This window comes from Orycteropus afer, unplaced genomic scaffold (assembly GCF_000298275.1).
Source record: "Orycteropus afer afer isolate SDZICR_OR568_19922 unplaced genomic scaffold, OryAfe1.0 scaffold00471, whole genome shotgun sequence".
NCBI classification, from domain to species: Eukaryota; Metazoa; Chordata; class Mammalia; order Tubulidentata; family Orycteropodidae; genus Orycteropus; species Orycteropus afer.
Window position 1 is genome coordinate 1,539,756 of NW_006922058.1, and position 13,878 is coordinate 1,553,633.

Sequence of the window (13,878 nt, forward strand, 5' to 3'; positions counted from 1 at the left end):
TCAGAGGTCCGTGACCTTGTTCTCCAGCGCGGCCGCAATCTGCTGCAGGCGGAAAGCCAGCTGCATCTTTTGGGCGGCAGGATCCTCCTCCAGGGCATTGATGATCTGAGGGTGGGTGACCGTCGTGTGAGGGCCAGCGGTGAGCGGCTGCCCAGTGCCCTCCCGTCCCCGTGAGGACGTGGCCTGCCTACCTCGTCATAGTATTTCTGTGTGTACTGATAGAGCTGGTGCAGGGCCACGAGAGTGTTCAGGGAGGCCGTGTGTGCCTGGGAGAGGGGGACAGTGTGACCCAGGGTGGGAACCCCAGCCTCTCGGCTGGAGCTGTCCTCAAAGGCCGCAGGTGGGCTGTGTGAGGCACAGTCAGGCCCAGGAGTCGCACTCTTCCACGGACACAGCCCCAGACAACCGGCAAGGCCCACAGCCACGCCCCCTACTTAGATGTCGTCTGTCCCTTCCAGTGGCCCCTAATCACACACACATGCACCCCCGCGAACACCCTCACTGGGAGTGTGCTGGCTGCCAGCCAGACACATGCACTCTCTTGCCTCCCTGTCGATGGCGGGATTTCACCCTCACCCTGCAGTTCAGCCCAGAGTGTGTGTGAGGGGCATCAGGAGGAGCGACCCCCGTGCCCTCCCCCCTTACCCGCGAAATCTCTGCCAAGTGTGTGTTCATGTCCTGGTCGCTGACTTGTACCATCTGGCGGATCCCCTTGTAGTAACTGTGGGGGAAGGGCAGTTACAAGGGGTGGGAAGGAGGGGGGTTGCCACATGGGGGGGGGGCAGGGGCCAGAGGTGGGGAGGGCAGGTGGCACTCACTCCTCCACCATCTTCTTATAGGTAGAGATCTCCTTGGCGTAGAGCAGCTTGTTGCTGGGAGAGTCCTGGGGGGAGATGCTGCATGACACTTGGGCCAGATGGCACCACTGCCAGGGATGAAGTCACACTGCTCGGTGGCTCCGCGGTATGGGGGCGGGGGGCACATCATCAGGTAGGCTGCAGCCCTCATCCACCCAGACCTGCCTGCCTTCTGGTCACCAACCCCTCAGTGGCTCCCCTTGGGCAAGGTTGTGGGGGGCAGTCCTGTGTGAGGGGAAGGGGTTCCCGGCCTTCCAGGAGCAGGCAGGGGTGGCCCACATCACCATCTACCCACCCAATGTCCAGAGCTCCTGACATGCCCCAAACCAACGACCTGCCACCAGGCGGTCCCACCCCCAGTAACACCCCCAGGCATCAACTCCCTTCCCACCCCCACTAATACCCCCAGGCCTCTGCTCCTGCTCCCCACCCCACTAACACCCCCAGGGCCTCGCCCCTGTTCCCTGCCCCGATGACACCCCCAGGCCTCACCCCTGCTCCCTGCCCCGATGACAGCCCCAGGCCTCGCCCCTGCTGCCTGCCCCGATGACACCCCCACAGCCTCGCCCCTGTTCCCCGCCCCGCTGACACCCCCAGGCCTTGCCCCTGCTGCCTGCCCCGATGATGCCCCCACGGCCTCGCCCCTGTTCCCCGCCCCGCTGACACCCCCAGGGCCTCGCCCCTGCTGCCTGGCCCACGCACGCGGCTCAGCTTGTGCTCGGTGCGTGTGCAGGCGTCCATGAAGGTCTGGGCAATGACAGACAGTGAGGCGTCCACCACCTCATGCACGTGCACGTCGAAGATAAAGTGGGGGTTCTTGAGGATGTTCACCCAGAACCGCAGTGGCAAACTGAGGGGAGAGAGTAGGTGGTCAGGGGCTGCCAGGCCCGCGTCCTTGTGGGGCCGGGCAGGTGACCCCCACCTGTTGGTCTTCCAGATGTGGATGGTGTCCTCGTCACGGATGTCATACTTCTCCGCCTGCTCATCCAAGAAGTCAAAGAAATACTTGACTGCAGGGGGCACTGCATGGCCGGGCGCCAGCACGCTCTGGAAGAAGTTGTCCACGAACTGCTGCAGGGTGCCCTGCGGGTAGGGTGAGCGTGGTCAGCGCCTGGCACCAGGCAGCCCGGGGTTTCGGCCCTAGCCCGTTCCCACACCTTGACGGACAGCAGCCTCGTCAGGTAGATCTCAGTGATGGCCTTGGTGCGCTCTTTCTCCTTCACGCTGCCACGCTTGGGCTTGCCCTCGTCCACCTCATCAGCTGGCCGTACCAGGTGCCACACGCGGTTCTCCTCCTCCAGGAGGGCGTGGCCTGTGGGCGGGGCGTTTGCTGAGGACACTGAGGTAAGGCTGGGTGGGGCAGCAGGGGTAAGGGGTGGACATTGGTCCTGTGCTGACCTCCAGAAGTGGGAGGGGAGGGGCAGGAGGAGGACTCACGCTCTCCGGGCAGGTCCTGCTGGCTGTCCTCTGGCTGCTGGGAGACCCCCACCTTGGACAAGATGAGGGTGGCTCCATCCCGGACCTAGAGAACATGGAGGTGACGTAGGGGTGCTTGCCGTGGGAGGTGGGGCCAGCCCTGTCTCCCCAGTGCTGCCCGCTGTCCCGCATTCCCTTGCCATCCACACTCACGTTATAGTGCATCAGTGTGTTGATACGCTTCCACCGGCCATCCCGCTGGGAGGTCAGGTCTAGGTCTGACAAGGTCTGTGCCGTGGACCCAGGACGCCACTCTGCAAGAGAGCCCAGCTTGCTCACGCTCGGGCCCGCCCTGCTCCGAGCGTGCGGTGCTCACCAGCCTGCCTGCTCACCTAGGACCACACTCGCAGCCTTGGGCCAGCGGGAGCAGGGCTGCGTACGGTACACCTGGTCGATGATCTTCTCCTTGACTTGGGCGATGGTGTCACAGTTGAGAACTTTGACGGGGATGGCGTCGACCCCTTCGTCCTGGACAATCACATTCACTGTCTGTGGGGACACAGGGAGTCACTGCCCAGTGCCTGGCCTGATCGAGCCCCAGGGCCCTCGAGTGTCCACAAGGGGCCATACACACACCGACCGAGCATGCCTACCAGGGCCTGTCACTTCCCACGGGGACAGGTGACGAGTGAGGAGCGTACTTCCACGTGAGCTTCTGTGCCCAGCTCAGGTGCACCTGGGCCTGACTCAGAGCCCAGCACCGCAAGCCCACCTGTAGTTCCCCGGTTCCACAGGTCACTGCTACCTGCACTCATCCTGTGCCCTGTGCCCAGCCCCTGCTCACCAGGGGTGCATACTCCACGTCGTCCCCCAGTAGCCCCGTGTCGTTGAGGGTGTACTTGGCCTTCTTCTGCACGGCATCCACCGGCCCCTTCTCCACCTGATGCTTGATAGCCTTGAAAAGCTTGTACAGGGGCTCACCAGCACTGTCCTGGGGCGAAGTGAGTGGTCAGTGTGGGCAGGGCCTGAGTTGGCAGGATTGGGGGATGTGGGGCCTGCAGGAGGCCCGGCCAGGGTGTCTGTGGGTCTGACCACATGAGAGGAGGGAAGCAGAGAGGCAGGTGCAGCGGGTGGATGTTGGTGGGGCTGCAACCTACCTTGAGGTACTGGTACAGGCAGATGGACATCCAGTTGGACAACATCCTCTCCACTACTGTCTCGGACCTGGGGTTGCAGAGAGGCCTATTACCAAGAGGCCCTTAACACCCTGGGGTCGGGACCCCTGTCCTCCATGGCTTCCCCTGCCAGCCCTGGGTCCCCAAGCAGAACACAGACGTGCAACCTGCAGTAATGACTGACCAGTGTGCACATGTGTGTGACATGCATGCACACATGAACACAGGAAGTACTGAGTGTCATTTCCCACTTCATCCTACCTGCCAAGTGACCAGCAGGGCAGTGAGGGGAGCTGGAATTCACTCCCATCTGATGCTGGGGGCCCCAGCAGCTCAGGCGGAGTCCCAGGGGAGCCCTGGGTCTGGCCGCGGCATCCCAGAGGGCACCCAGCCCTCTGCTGGGCCCCGCCATCATTCCTGGCCCGCGCCCACGCACCTGCGCAGCATCAGCTTGGGGTTCTTGGCCACCACGTACTGCTCCATGAGTTCCAGGAACAGTGTGCGCATGATATCCGTGTAGTACTCCAGCTTCCCGTGGAGGGCCACCGTCAGCAGTGACGCGAAGTACACCTTGGCTCGTGCTGAGAACTCGCGCTGGTTCTCCAGGGTGTGGATGAACTGTGGGCGCAGAGCCGTCAGGGCCTGTGGGGTCCTCCCCTGACCGCGGCCCTCCCGCCCGCCCGCCCCGGCCCCGGCCCAGCAGCTCACAGTGACGAGAAAAGATTTGCTGTTGAGCAGGTTGGAGAACTGGTAGAGGGCCTGCTCTGCCGTGGGCCGCCGCGACTCGGGGATGTCCAGCCTGCCAGTGATCATCACATCCTTGTCGCCGTCCTTGGAGGGCAGGAAGAAGACACGGTCCGTGTAGGTCTTGTAGTCCAGCACCGGGATACCAGCCTCGTGCACGTCGTTGGTCTGGTCCTCCATCTCGATCATCAGGTCTGTAGGGGGCTGGGGTCAGGCCACTGCCGTGCCCTGCCCTGCCCCTCCCGGCCCGGGCAGCTCTGACCTGTGAACTCCTTCTTGCAGCGGTCACGCACGCTCTCCTCCAGACCCTCCAGCTGGGACTTAATCTTCTCATACTCGCGCTCTGCCTGCTGGCTCTTCCTCCTGGGGACACAGAGAGGCCTGGGCTGGGCTGGGCTGGGGACAGCTCCTGGGGGTGGGTAAGGGCATGGGTTGGGTGGGGCTGGGGGCCACCAGTAGCATAGACTGACAGAGGCCAGGCTGGGGGCGGGTTCTCAGGGGAGAGGATGGGTGGGGCCGGTGGGGTAGGCGGGGCCGACCAGCAGCATAGACTGAGAGAGGTGGGGCTGGGGGCAGGCTCTCAGGGGAGAGTATGGGCGGGGCCAGTGGGGTGGGCAGGGCCAACCAGTAGCAGTAGACTGACAGGGGCAGGGCTGGGGGTGGGCTCTCAGGGGACAGCATAGGGCAGGGCCAGTGGGGCAGGGCGGGACAGGGCAGGCACTGACCAGTAACAGTAGACCGACACAACGATGACCACCACCATAGGCACGATGACTAGCGGCAGGATGAGACCAAGCCTAAGGGCCACATCGCTGACACGTGTGTCATACTCCACGCGGCCCAGCACCCACTCGCGGGAGCCAAACTTGACCTGCGGAGGGGCCTGTCACCAGGGGCAGGTTCCTCCCCAGCCTGCGGCCCCCATGCCCACCCCGACCCACAGCCCTGAGCGCACAATGAATTCCGGCAGGTTGTGGGTGGTGTCCCGCTTCTGCCGCCGCTTGGGCGGGGGCTGCACCTCTGGGGGCTCGCAGTACAGGTCGGTCTCGGTGAGCGTCTTCATGACACAGCGCTCGGCGCCCACGAAGGCTTCAGCCTCCTGCAGTGTCATCGCCTTGTTCAGGTTGGTGCCCTGGCAGAAGTGGGGTCAGGGGCACCAGCTCAGCGTGGACCCCAAACCAGGGGCCCCTGCCCATCCTCCCAGGTGGGACCCTGACCCACCACACACATACACACCAGTTGCTCCTGAGGAAAGACTCAGACCTCCATCCCACCCGGGTGGGACCCAGAACCTCCACCTGGGAAGGACCCCTCTGTGGTGCTGTCCCTGCCTTGGTAGGACCCAGAATCCCCACCCGGGCAGGACCCCCTCTGTGGTGCCATCCCCACCCCTCTGTGGTGCTGTCCTCACCTGGGCATGAATGAGCTTGTTAACCTGCTTCTTAACACCGTCCGTGAAGTTCTCGAAGGTGGGGTCGGCCACATACTCAAAGGTGCCAGCCTCGGTGCGGAGCAGAATGTGGTGCCCGTCCATTTGGACCAGCACTGTCAGGTTGTAGGCCTCGGGCTCCTCGGGGACAGGTGGTGACAAGAAGACCACCTTGGTGTCGCTGTGGTACACGTAGTCGGTGCCCACGATCTATGCAGAGGCTGGGCTGTCAGGCTGCCCTGGCCCAGCTGAGTGTAGCCGCAGCCCTGCAATGCTGGCCCTAGCCAGAGTCAAGTGCAGCCCCAGCCCCCTAGTGCCAGCCCTGGCCCCCAGATGCTGGCCCAGCCCAAGTGCAGCCCCAGTCCCCTAGTGCCGCCCCTGGCCCCCTGATGCCGGACCAGCCCAAGCCAAGTGCACCCCTGGTTGCCCAGTGCTGGCCCCAGCCCCTCAATGCCGGCCCAACCTGAGCCAAGGGCAGTCCTGGTTCCCCAGTGCCGGCACCGAGGCTGGTACACAGACCTTCATGGGCTGCAGGGCTCCGGCCTCTCGCCGTCTCCTCCAGGACTGTAACGGCTCAGCCATGACCACCATGGCGAACTTCTGGATGAGGCCAAAGCCCTGCCCGGTGATGTTGATGCTCCGGCCACCACTGTGGGGAGGGGGCTTTGAGTAGGGTGGCAGGAGGTGGGAAGGGTGAGGCATGCTGGGAGCACTGTGAAGGTGACCCTGCCACCCCTGTTCTCATCACAGGTGTGTGGGGGACGTGGGGCCCAACAGATGTCCATCTGTCTGTCTCCCTGCCTGGCTGGGTTTCAGAAGGAGCTAACCTGGGGTGCATGGGGGTTTCTGGGACCGCCTCCTGCCGCCCCACATTCCTGGCAGTGAGTGAGAGGGTGTAGCTGGAGGGGGTGTGGCCTGGGAAGGCAGCTGGGGGGGCACACCTGACAAAGCTGCGTGTGGGCTCGAAGGCCCGCAGCACTGGGTTGTCACGGTAGGTGAAGACGACGCCGGGGCTGGGCACAAGCGAGCCCCCGTAGAACACCTCCAAGGATGCCTCGCCCACCTGTGGCTGGGGGCCCGTCATGCACTCGAGCTCCACCCCAAACTTCGTCCTGGGGTCAGGTGGGATGGGTGCGTCAGCATCCCTTCACCCTGGGCCCAACCCCAGCCCCGATCAGCAGGTCACCTTGGCTCCCCTGCCACCCCCAGGGCAGATCCAGAGCCAGGGCGGTCTGGGGCCTTGGCCAGCTCACGGGTGACACCCACACGTTACAGGGGACACTGTTGAGGTTCACCAGCACGTCCTCCTTGGAGCCTGTGTTTAGGTGGGTGCCAGAGATGGTCAGCAAGGTGCCGCCCGCCTGTGGCCCCTGCTTTGGGTCGACGTGGACAGGCTGTGGCTGCTGGGAGAACCACAGGGGCGACTGGGTTAGGGCGACAGGGGTCATAGGAGCTTCTCCCCTTCCTGGCCTCCAGGGGGGCCTCTGAGTGGCACTTCATGGCATCTTAAAATTGGGACACACGTAGCCGCTCCACTCCCCAGGCCAGCAGTCCCCAGATCCTGACCCAGGAGAGCCCACACCCGGAGTCTGAGCGTGTATGTACCTGGTAGGTGAACCGGACATGGGGTGGTGAGTGGCCCAGCTTCCCGCTGATGTCCACCTCAACACCTCCAGTGGAGGGCTCCTCGGAGGCTTCGATCACACAGACGATCCTGGGGTGACAGGCAGGGTGGGGACACACTTCAAGACCACTGTCCCTCAGCCTCCACTGCTCCTGGCCCGTCCATGTCGGTGAGAAGCCCCCTGGGGTCCTCACTGCACCTGGCCCACCCACGTGGATAGCAGCCCCCTCAGGACCCCACAGTGCTTGGCCCATCCATGCCAGTGCATGCGTGTAGTGGAATACAGGCAGGCTGAGGCCATAGCTTCCCTGGCTGCCCTGTCCCCCAGACCCGAGCACCCCAGGGTGGAGGTGCCCAGGAGGCCCACACGGCCACCTCAGCCTCATGCATTTCGGCCACTCACCGAGTAGACACAGAGTACCACTGGGGCTCGAAGGTGCAGTTGTGGCCAGCCACGGTCACCCTCTTAACGTCATCTGCCTTGATTCCCAAGTTTGACCCAAGGATGGTGACACGAATGCCCCCTCCCAGTGGGCCTGTCTGGGGCTGGATCTGCAACAAGGACAGCCAGGTGACTGTGGTGCAGGTGGGTAGGGTGTGCGACAGGGCAGGGGGCCAGATGGGAGCCCCAGCCTGGGACAGGTGCAAGCAGGCTCACCCTGGTGATGACAGGGGGTGGGCACTCGGAGGTAGCATTGCCGCACAGGGCCTCATACACACACTTGCTCTGCCCACCACACCACACACACTTGTAGGCAGGGTCAGCGGCCAGACACAGGCTGCAGTCGCTGCGGCCAAAGGAGCAGTTGTACAGGGTCACTGGGGGGAGAGTGCAGGTGTCAGGCTCTTGCCCTCCCCAGGCCCCGCCTCCACCCACCCACCCACCAGCCCCACCCACACCTTGGAGCTTGCTGTCAATGTTCTTGCCATAAGACTTGACATACAGGTGCAGGGGCAGCGTCTCACTGGCATCGTAGGACAGCTGGCGGAAGGTGGACAAGCAGACATGCTATGCTCACAGCCCCACCCACCGGGACCCTGTGCCCACAAAGTCCCACATGGCTCCCCACCTCAGGAACCAGAACCAGGCAGCAGACAGGAGGTCTTCAGGGTGGCTGAACACAGTCACCCAGAGAGACAAATGTCAATGGGAGATGAAGCAGGTGGGACTGAGCAGGAACCAAGGACCCAGAGACCACACCCACTGAGCATGGGGGTACAGCTGGGGGCCCTCCCTTCTCCCCCCAACCCCCTGAGCAGTGAAAAGGCGCCGAGGGCCTGGGCCAGCAGCCTGACCTGCCCCTGGGAGGTGTACCTTTGGGGTCCGGAAGAAGAAGATGCCTGGCTCCTGCATGCTCACCAGCTCCTTGAACTTGAGGAGGTCACTCCCCACATACAGGGAAGTGCTCTGCGGGGACAGGGACTCAGGAACCCCTTCTAGTAACCACCCTGCCCCACACCCCTGCTGCGACAGAGCCCCCCCCCCCCACTATGAGCCCCACCTATGTCCCCAAATGCCTCCAGCTGCCTGCACATGGGTGTCCTGGGGTACCCCTGGAACACTGCACAGTTGAGTCCACGACCGGGCCCACCCAGGGCCCTAGCCCTGCCTCCCTCGCCCCCTCCCATCTCAGCTCCAGCTTGACTGAGTTCCACACTCGCCTGCCCTCCTCTTGGCCTGTGCGTATGTCCCCTCATCCTCTCACTCCTCTGTCCCCAAGCACCTGAGCAGCCCCTCCAAGTGCCAGGCCCTAAGCCACGGAAGCCAGACCATGGCCCAGGCACCCCAGCTTCAGTCTCAAGGGAGGATGACCCCCGCTGGGTGCCGGGGGGCGTGCTCCACCCACCTTCACCGTGTCCAGGTTCTCGCCCTGAAAGGTCACATCCGTCTCATGGTTCATGGGAACGACCAGGGGGCTGGGCTTTAGGAACTGGGGGCAGTTCTCCTCCTGGGGATGGGGGGCTAGTCAGCTGCAGCCAAGCGGTGGCTGAGCAGCCCAGGCCCAGCGCGGCCCCGTGCTCACCATGTGGGCACGGACGATGCCTTCCTCAGGGTTGGGCGAGGCTTCCCGGCACTCGTGGTAGAGCAGGTCCCACTGGCACGTCCAGCGGTTGCTGGCACAGGAGATGCACCTTTGGAGAAGGGCATGTGATGGCTGGGGGAGGGGCGGCAGGTGGTAATGGGGCAGGTGCCGGTGGACAGCAGGTTGGCACTCACGGTAGGTTCTCCACCAGGTGCATGGCCTCTCGGCAGTCATAGAATGGATACAGGTGGGAGGTGAGGAAAATGTCACCACGGTGTAGAAGCAACTGGATGCTCACAGTCACATGGTCTGCAGGTGACAGAGGGACCTGTGAGGCTACAGCTGCAGCTGCAGGCGGGATGTGCACAGACAGACCCCAGTGCTGGACACAGGCGCCCCCCCCACCCCCGCCATCAGCTCTGGCAACTCCCTGGCCCCCACCTCCCCTCACTATCAGCTCTGGGCCCCCACCCCCCATGATCAGATCTGGGCTCCCTGCCTGCCTCGCCCCACACTGGTATGAGACCCAGGGGCCCCCAGGACGAGGCTCTGGTTTCCCCCTAGGGCTCTGTGCTGTTGCAATCTCTTTGTCCCCACAGGCGCTAAGGGCAGCAGCTCCTATGTGTCTGGGGCACAGGGCTGCTGGCTCCTGACCACGTCACTGCAGGACCCTGGCCCTGCCTTCCCTGGCCCACATCTGGGCCCTCCTGGGACTGCCCTGCCATCTCAGGCCAGTGGGAGAGGACTGAATGAGGGTCCCTGCACCATGGCCTGGAGGGGAGGGACAGCCACACAGGGAAGGGCTTGCTGGGCTTGTCGGGCTCCAACCTCCCCAAGAGGCACCTCCACGGACCGCCTCTGCACCCCAAAGGCTGACTGTGACCCTCACAGGGTGGACAAGGGGGGCTGAGCACACTCACCTTGGCCAGGCGGTGTGCTGGGAATGACTGTCGGGGAGTTGCAGACGACCGTGTCACCCTCCACTCGGGCAGGATGCGGTGGCGAGTCACCAAAGAGGCACAGCAGCTCATCATCCTCGTTCAGGGTGGGGAGTGGGGTGACTGTCAGCTGTACCTGGTGGGTGAGCAGCTCACTGGGACCCGCCCAGGTGTATACAGCCCAACCTCACAGAGCCTCTACCCCTGGGTCACTCCAGCAACTCCTGTGTCAGGCTCTGGGTCTGCCCTGGAGCCTCTCCCCAGGTTACAAGGCCGAGAGGGGCCAGTTGGGTCACAGGAGAAATACGCCATGATCATGGCCTACCTACCTTAACAGGCACACCAGTCCCCCATGCCCTCCCCCTGGGCCCACAGTCCCCGGTGCACCTCCCCCTGGGTCTGTGGTCTGCCATGCCCTGCCCTAGGCCTACAGTCCCCCATGCACCTCCTCTGGGCCCATGACTCCCCATGTCTTTCCCCGGGCCCATGGTCCCCCGTTCCCTCAGTCCCCTGCTCACCTCCCCCTGGGCCCGCCGGCTCATGTTCTGTGGCTGGGCGCCGGTGACGGTTACACAGGAGTTGCCCCGGCTCCACAGCCAGTGGCCAGTCTCTTCAGCCCGTGGGCACTTGGCCTTCCTCGTGCACCTGTGTGTGTGTGTGTGTGTGGGGGGGAAGATCAGCAGCCTTGCCCCTGGAGGTCTAGTTCTGCCCAGACATTGAGAACAGAGTCAGGCTTCTTTCTCAGATCCCAGTGTGGGGGCCAGGGCCATGTCCCCAGACTCCCCCACTGCTAGGGGCCCACTCGCTCCCAGGTGCTCACCGTCCCTCGACGACACACCAGCCACAGTAGGGGTCCTGTGAGTCACGGCACTGCGCACAGGTGGGGTGGCTCAGACACTCCTGCACAGGGAGCCGGAACACCTGGGGGACCAAGAGCAGGACAGCAGTGACCTGAGATGACAGCCAGGCCTCAGCTTCAACAGCTGCCACACGGCCACAGGGACCAGGTGGCCGGACCTGCGGTGGGACTCAAGTGGGTCCGGGCCCTACGGGGTCTTGGCTCTGTGCCCTTCCCCACGATCCCACGGCCATTTGACCCTTCACAGGAAAGGCTCTTGGATGTCCTGGGTGTCCACCTAACACGTCCCCTGGAAAGCCTGGGCACCCCTCCACCCCTCCTTAGTGCCACTGAAGAGGTTGCCCAGGACCCCTCCCCTGGCCGTCCACCCCGGGGGACACTTCCACAAAGCACCGGCCCAGATCCCTTCCTCAGAATGAGGCAGAGGCAAGCCCAGAGAGACTCAGGCAAAACACAGGAGAAAAACACAGACAGAGTTGCAGACCCAAGGACAGTGCTACAGAGCCAGCAGGATGGAGACACCATCCAGGCCCCCGTCTGGCTGTCCAATCCTGCCCACGGGACACAGCTGGGCCGCTGAGGCCTGCCCCCCCCCTTTGCCCCTCTGGGGCTGCCTCCTGCCCACCTTGTCCTGAGTCATGGCGTACAGACTACCCAGGTCTGGGGACAGCACCAGGGCCTGCCCAATCCGCTTGTTGATCTCCACAGGGATGGAACCATATTCTACAGAGGTACCATTCGGGGCGAGGTACACCTGGCATGAGAGGAGTGTAAGCGTCTCATGGCTGCAACGGGCTGCCTTCCAGAGCTTTCCCCTGGTGCTGTCCTGGCCCCAGCCTCACCTTGAGGATCCTGCCATCAGAGGTGCCCAGGAAGGCGATGGTGTGGCCATCTTCAGCAGCCACTGTCACAGCCGTCAAGTTCAAGCCGCCCCGCTGCAGCACAGCCTTGGCTCTGAGTCCTTCCCGGCTGCCCAGAGGGTAGGGCAGGTGCTCCGAGCCACAAGGGAAGCTCTTACTGGCACCCTGCAGACCCCGGCATCAATGGCAGGTATAGACCTCCATCCCCCGGAGACCCCTTCCACATCCCCGGGGTCAAAGGCTCACAGGGGCCAGGACCCTCCCCAACTGTTGGCAGCTACACACCCAGCGCCCAGCATGTGGGGCCCTGGACACGTGACTGGAAGACCCACGGAGAGGCAGGCACACCCCTGTACAGGATCCCGCCAGGTGAGCTATAGCAGCCCACTGGAGGTGCGCACACACACGGCACCCCCCCTACAGGGGGACAAGTGAGCATACACACGCCTCATGCTCACAGACACGCAGACCCACACAGATACATGCTCCTCAGGCCTGGTGCTGAGGCCACGTACCAGCGTGTGGCCCCCACACTGGATCTCGCCGTGGAAGGCCTTGTAGAAGGTGTTACGGCCCACCTCCCGGGCGCCCGTGTAGCAGGCGTTGCGGTTGGCCTCCATCTTGGCGTGGATTTTATCCAGCGGAAACAGGCAGAGGCCAGCTTGGAGCCCCCCACCACCTCCGCTCCTGCTGTCCTTGCTGAAGACGGCGTACAGCGCCCTGCCGGGGTCCACTGAGGCTGCCAGGCAGGTCCCGAAGGGGGCCTGGGGGTCAGCGGGGTCCTGGCATTCCAGGTCCATCTCCAGGTAGGAGTAGTAGAAGGGGTCGTGCTTGCACATACGCGCCAGGAGCGTGCGGTTCCGGGCCGGGTGCTTGTCTTGCTGGTTGAAGACGAAGAAGACATACCGGCCATCCTCGAAGGCGGCTACAAACTGCTGCGTGTTGGTGGACAGGTAGCCGGCCTTGTAGGTGGCATGGTCTGTATAGGCCTCAAAGGCCTCCCTGCCTGCGGTGCGGTCCAGCAGACGGGTGCTGACGATGATACCGTTGTCATGCGGCCCGTTGCCCTTCCCCACGAAGAGCACGCGCTCGCCGCCGGGGTCCGCGGAGCTCACCAGCCCCACCGTGGCCACAGTCTCGTCGTTGCTGGCCACGAAGGACTTCTCACCACTGCTGTCCTCGTAGAAGATGCGTGTGGAGATGTTGCTTAGCAACCGCAGGGCACAGATGCCCTTGAAGAGGCTCCCGCACTCGACCACGCGGCCTTTGGGTGGGTCCAGCAGCAGCAGCTGGTTCACATTATCAGTGAGCACGGCCTCGTGGCACTGGCCCCTCTCGATGGGCGGCGTGCACTTCCTGTTGTCCAGGGCTGGGCCTGTGGATGCCTGCTGCACCAGCTGGAGGTCGGCAGTCAGCTGGTACAGCATGTTCACTGCCCCCAGGTACACCCCGCCCGTCGCACTGTCTACCACCAAATGGTTCAGCTCTGTCTCACTGTGGAAGGAGTCAGGCTTGCGGGTCCGCAGGCCCACACCGGAGCCTCCCAGGCCCACCAGGAGGGTCAGCGTCCAGAGCCACAGCGCCATTACCTGGCACCCTGTAGGGGAGAGAGGGTCAGGGGAGCCCAGGTGGAGGGCCTTTGCTCAGGAAGGCCCCTCATCGAGGGTCTCTCCAGAACACAGGTGGGGAGGGCGTGGTTGTCTAACGGCCCCCAAATGTAGCTGGACCCACCCACTTCCCTCCAAGATCGCCAAGGAAAATGTCAACCTATGGTTTAACCTTCAAGACCAGGGCCAAGGGGGTCACAGCTGCTACACTGCGGCACCCGAGTGCCTCCTCCAGGAAGTCTCCGAGGTACTCATCATGCCACTCCCTGCTTGTGACCCCAAGAGCCTGCGGGAGGGCCAGGGCACTCTCCCCAGAGCACGGCCCTCCATATATACACAGGTGGG

The 13,878-nt window shown here is 63.8% G+C and overlaps 1 protein-coding gene across 1 annotated transcript; it reads right to left on the minus strand.

Moving 5' to 3' along the window:
- PLXNB2 (plexin B2) lies at positions 1 to 13,512 on the minus strand. Its single transcript, XM_007954748.1, has 35 exons — positions 12,442 to 13,512; positions 11,909 to 12,091; positions 11,692 to 11,820; positions 11,028 to 11,128; positions 10,726 to 10,852; positions 10,190 to 10,343; positions 9,464 to 9,578; positions 9,270 to 9,378; positions 9,093 to 9,194; positions 8,561 to 8,653; positions 8,146 to 8,227; positions 7,904 to 8,064; positions 7,649 to 7,797; positions 7,227 to 7,335; positions 6,888 to 7,024; positions 6,563 to 6,733; positions 6,141 to 6,270; positions 5,604 to 5,831; positions 5,148 to 5,324; positions 4,918 to 5,063; positions 4,455 to 4,555; positions 4,157 to 4,386; positions 3,885 to 4,066; positions 3,431 to 3,497; positions 3,118 to 3,264; positions 2,666 to 2,822; positions 2,487 to 2,587; positions 2,295 to 2,379; positions 2,015 to 2,169; positions 1,780 to 1,940; positions 1,560 to 1,707; positions 819 to 883; positions 646 to 721; positions 192 to 266; positions 1 to 105 (listed from the first exon to the last, which is right to left on the minus strand). The coding sequence occupies exons 1-35, from the start codon at positions 13,510 to 13,512 to the stop codon at positions 1 to 3; spliced, it is 5,529 nt and encodes a 1,842-aa protein (XP_007952939.1).
- Positions 13,513 to 13,878: the final 366 nt, after the last annotated feature.

What these genes read in the sequence shown, in the direction of transcription:
- PLXNB2 (XM_007954748.1), bottom strand. Translation starts at nt 13,512, where the DNA reads ATGGCGCTGTGGCTCTGGACGCTGACCCTCCTGGTGGGCCTGGGAGGC. An exon ending in CTGATGGCAGGATCCTCAAG is followed by an intron (nt 11,821 to 11,908) that starts GTGAGGCTGGGG and finishes CTCTCATGCCAG; the next exon opens with GTGTACCTCGCCCCGAATGG. An exon ending in ACTTGGCAGAGATTTCGCGG is followed by an intron (nt 267 to 645) that starts GTAAGGGGGGAG and finishes CCCCTCTCCCAG; the next exon opens with GCACACACGGCCTCCCTGAA.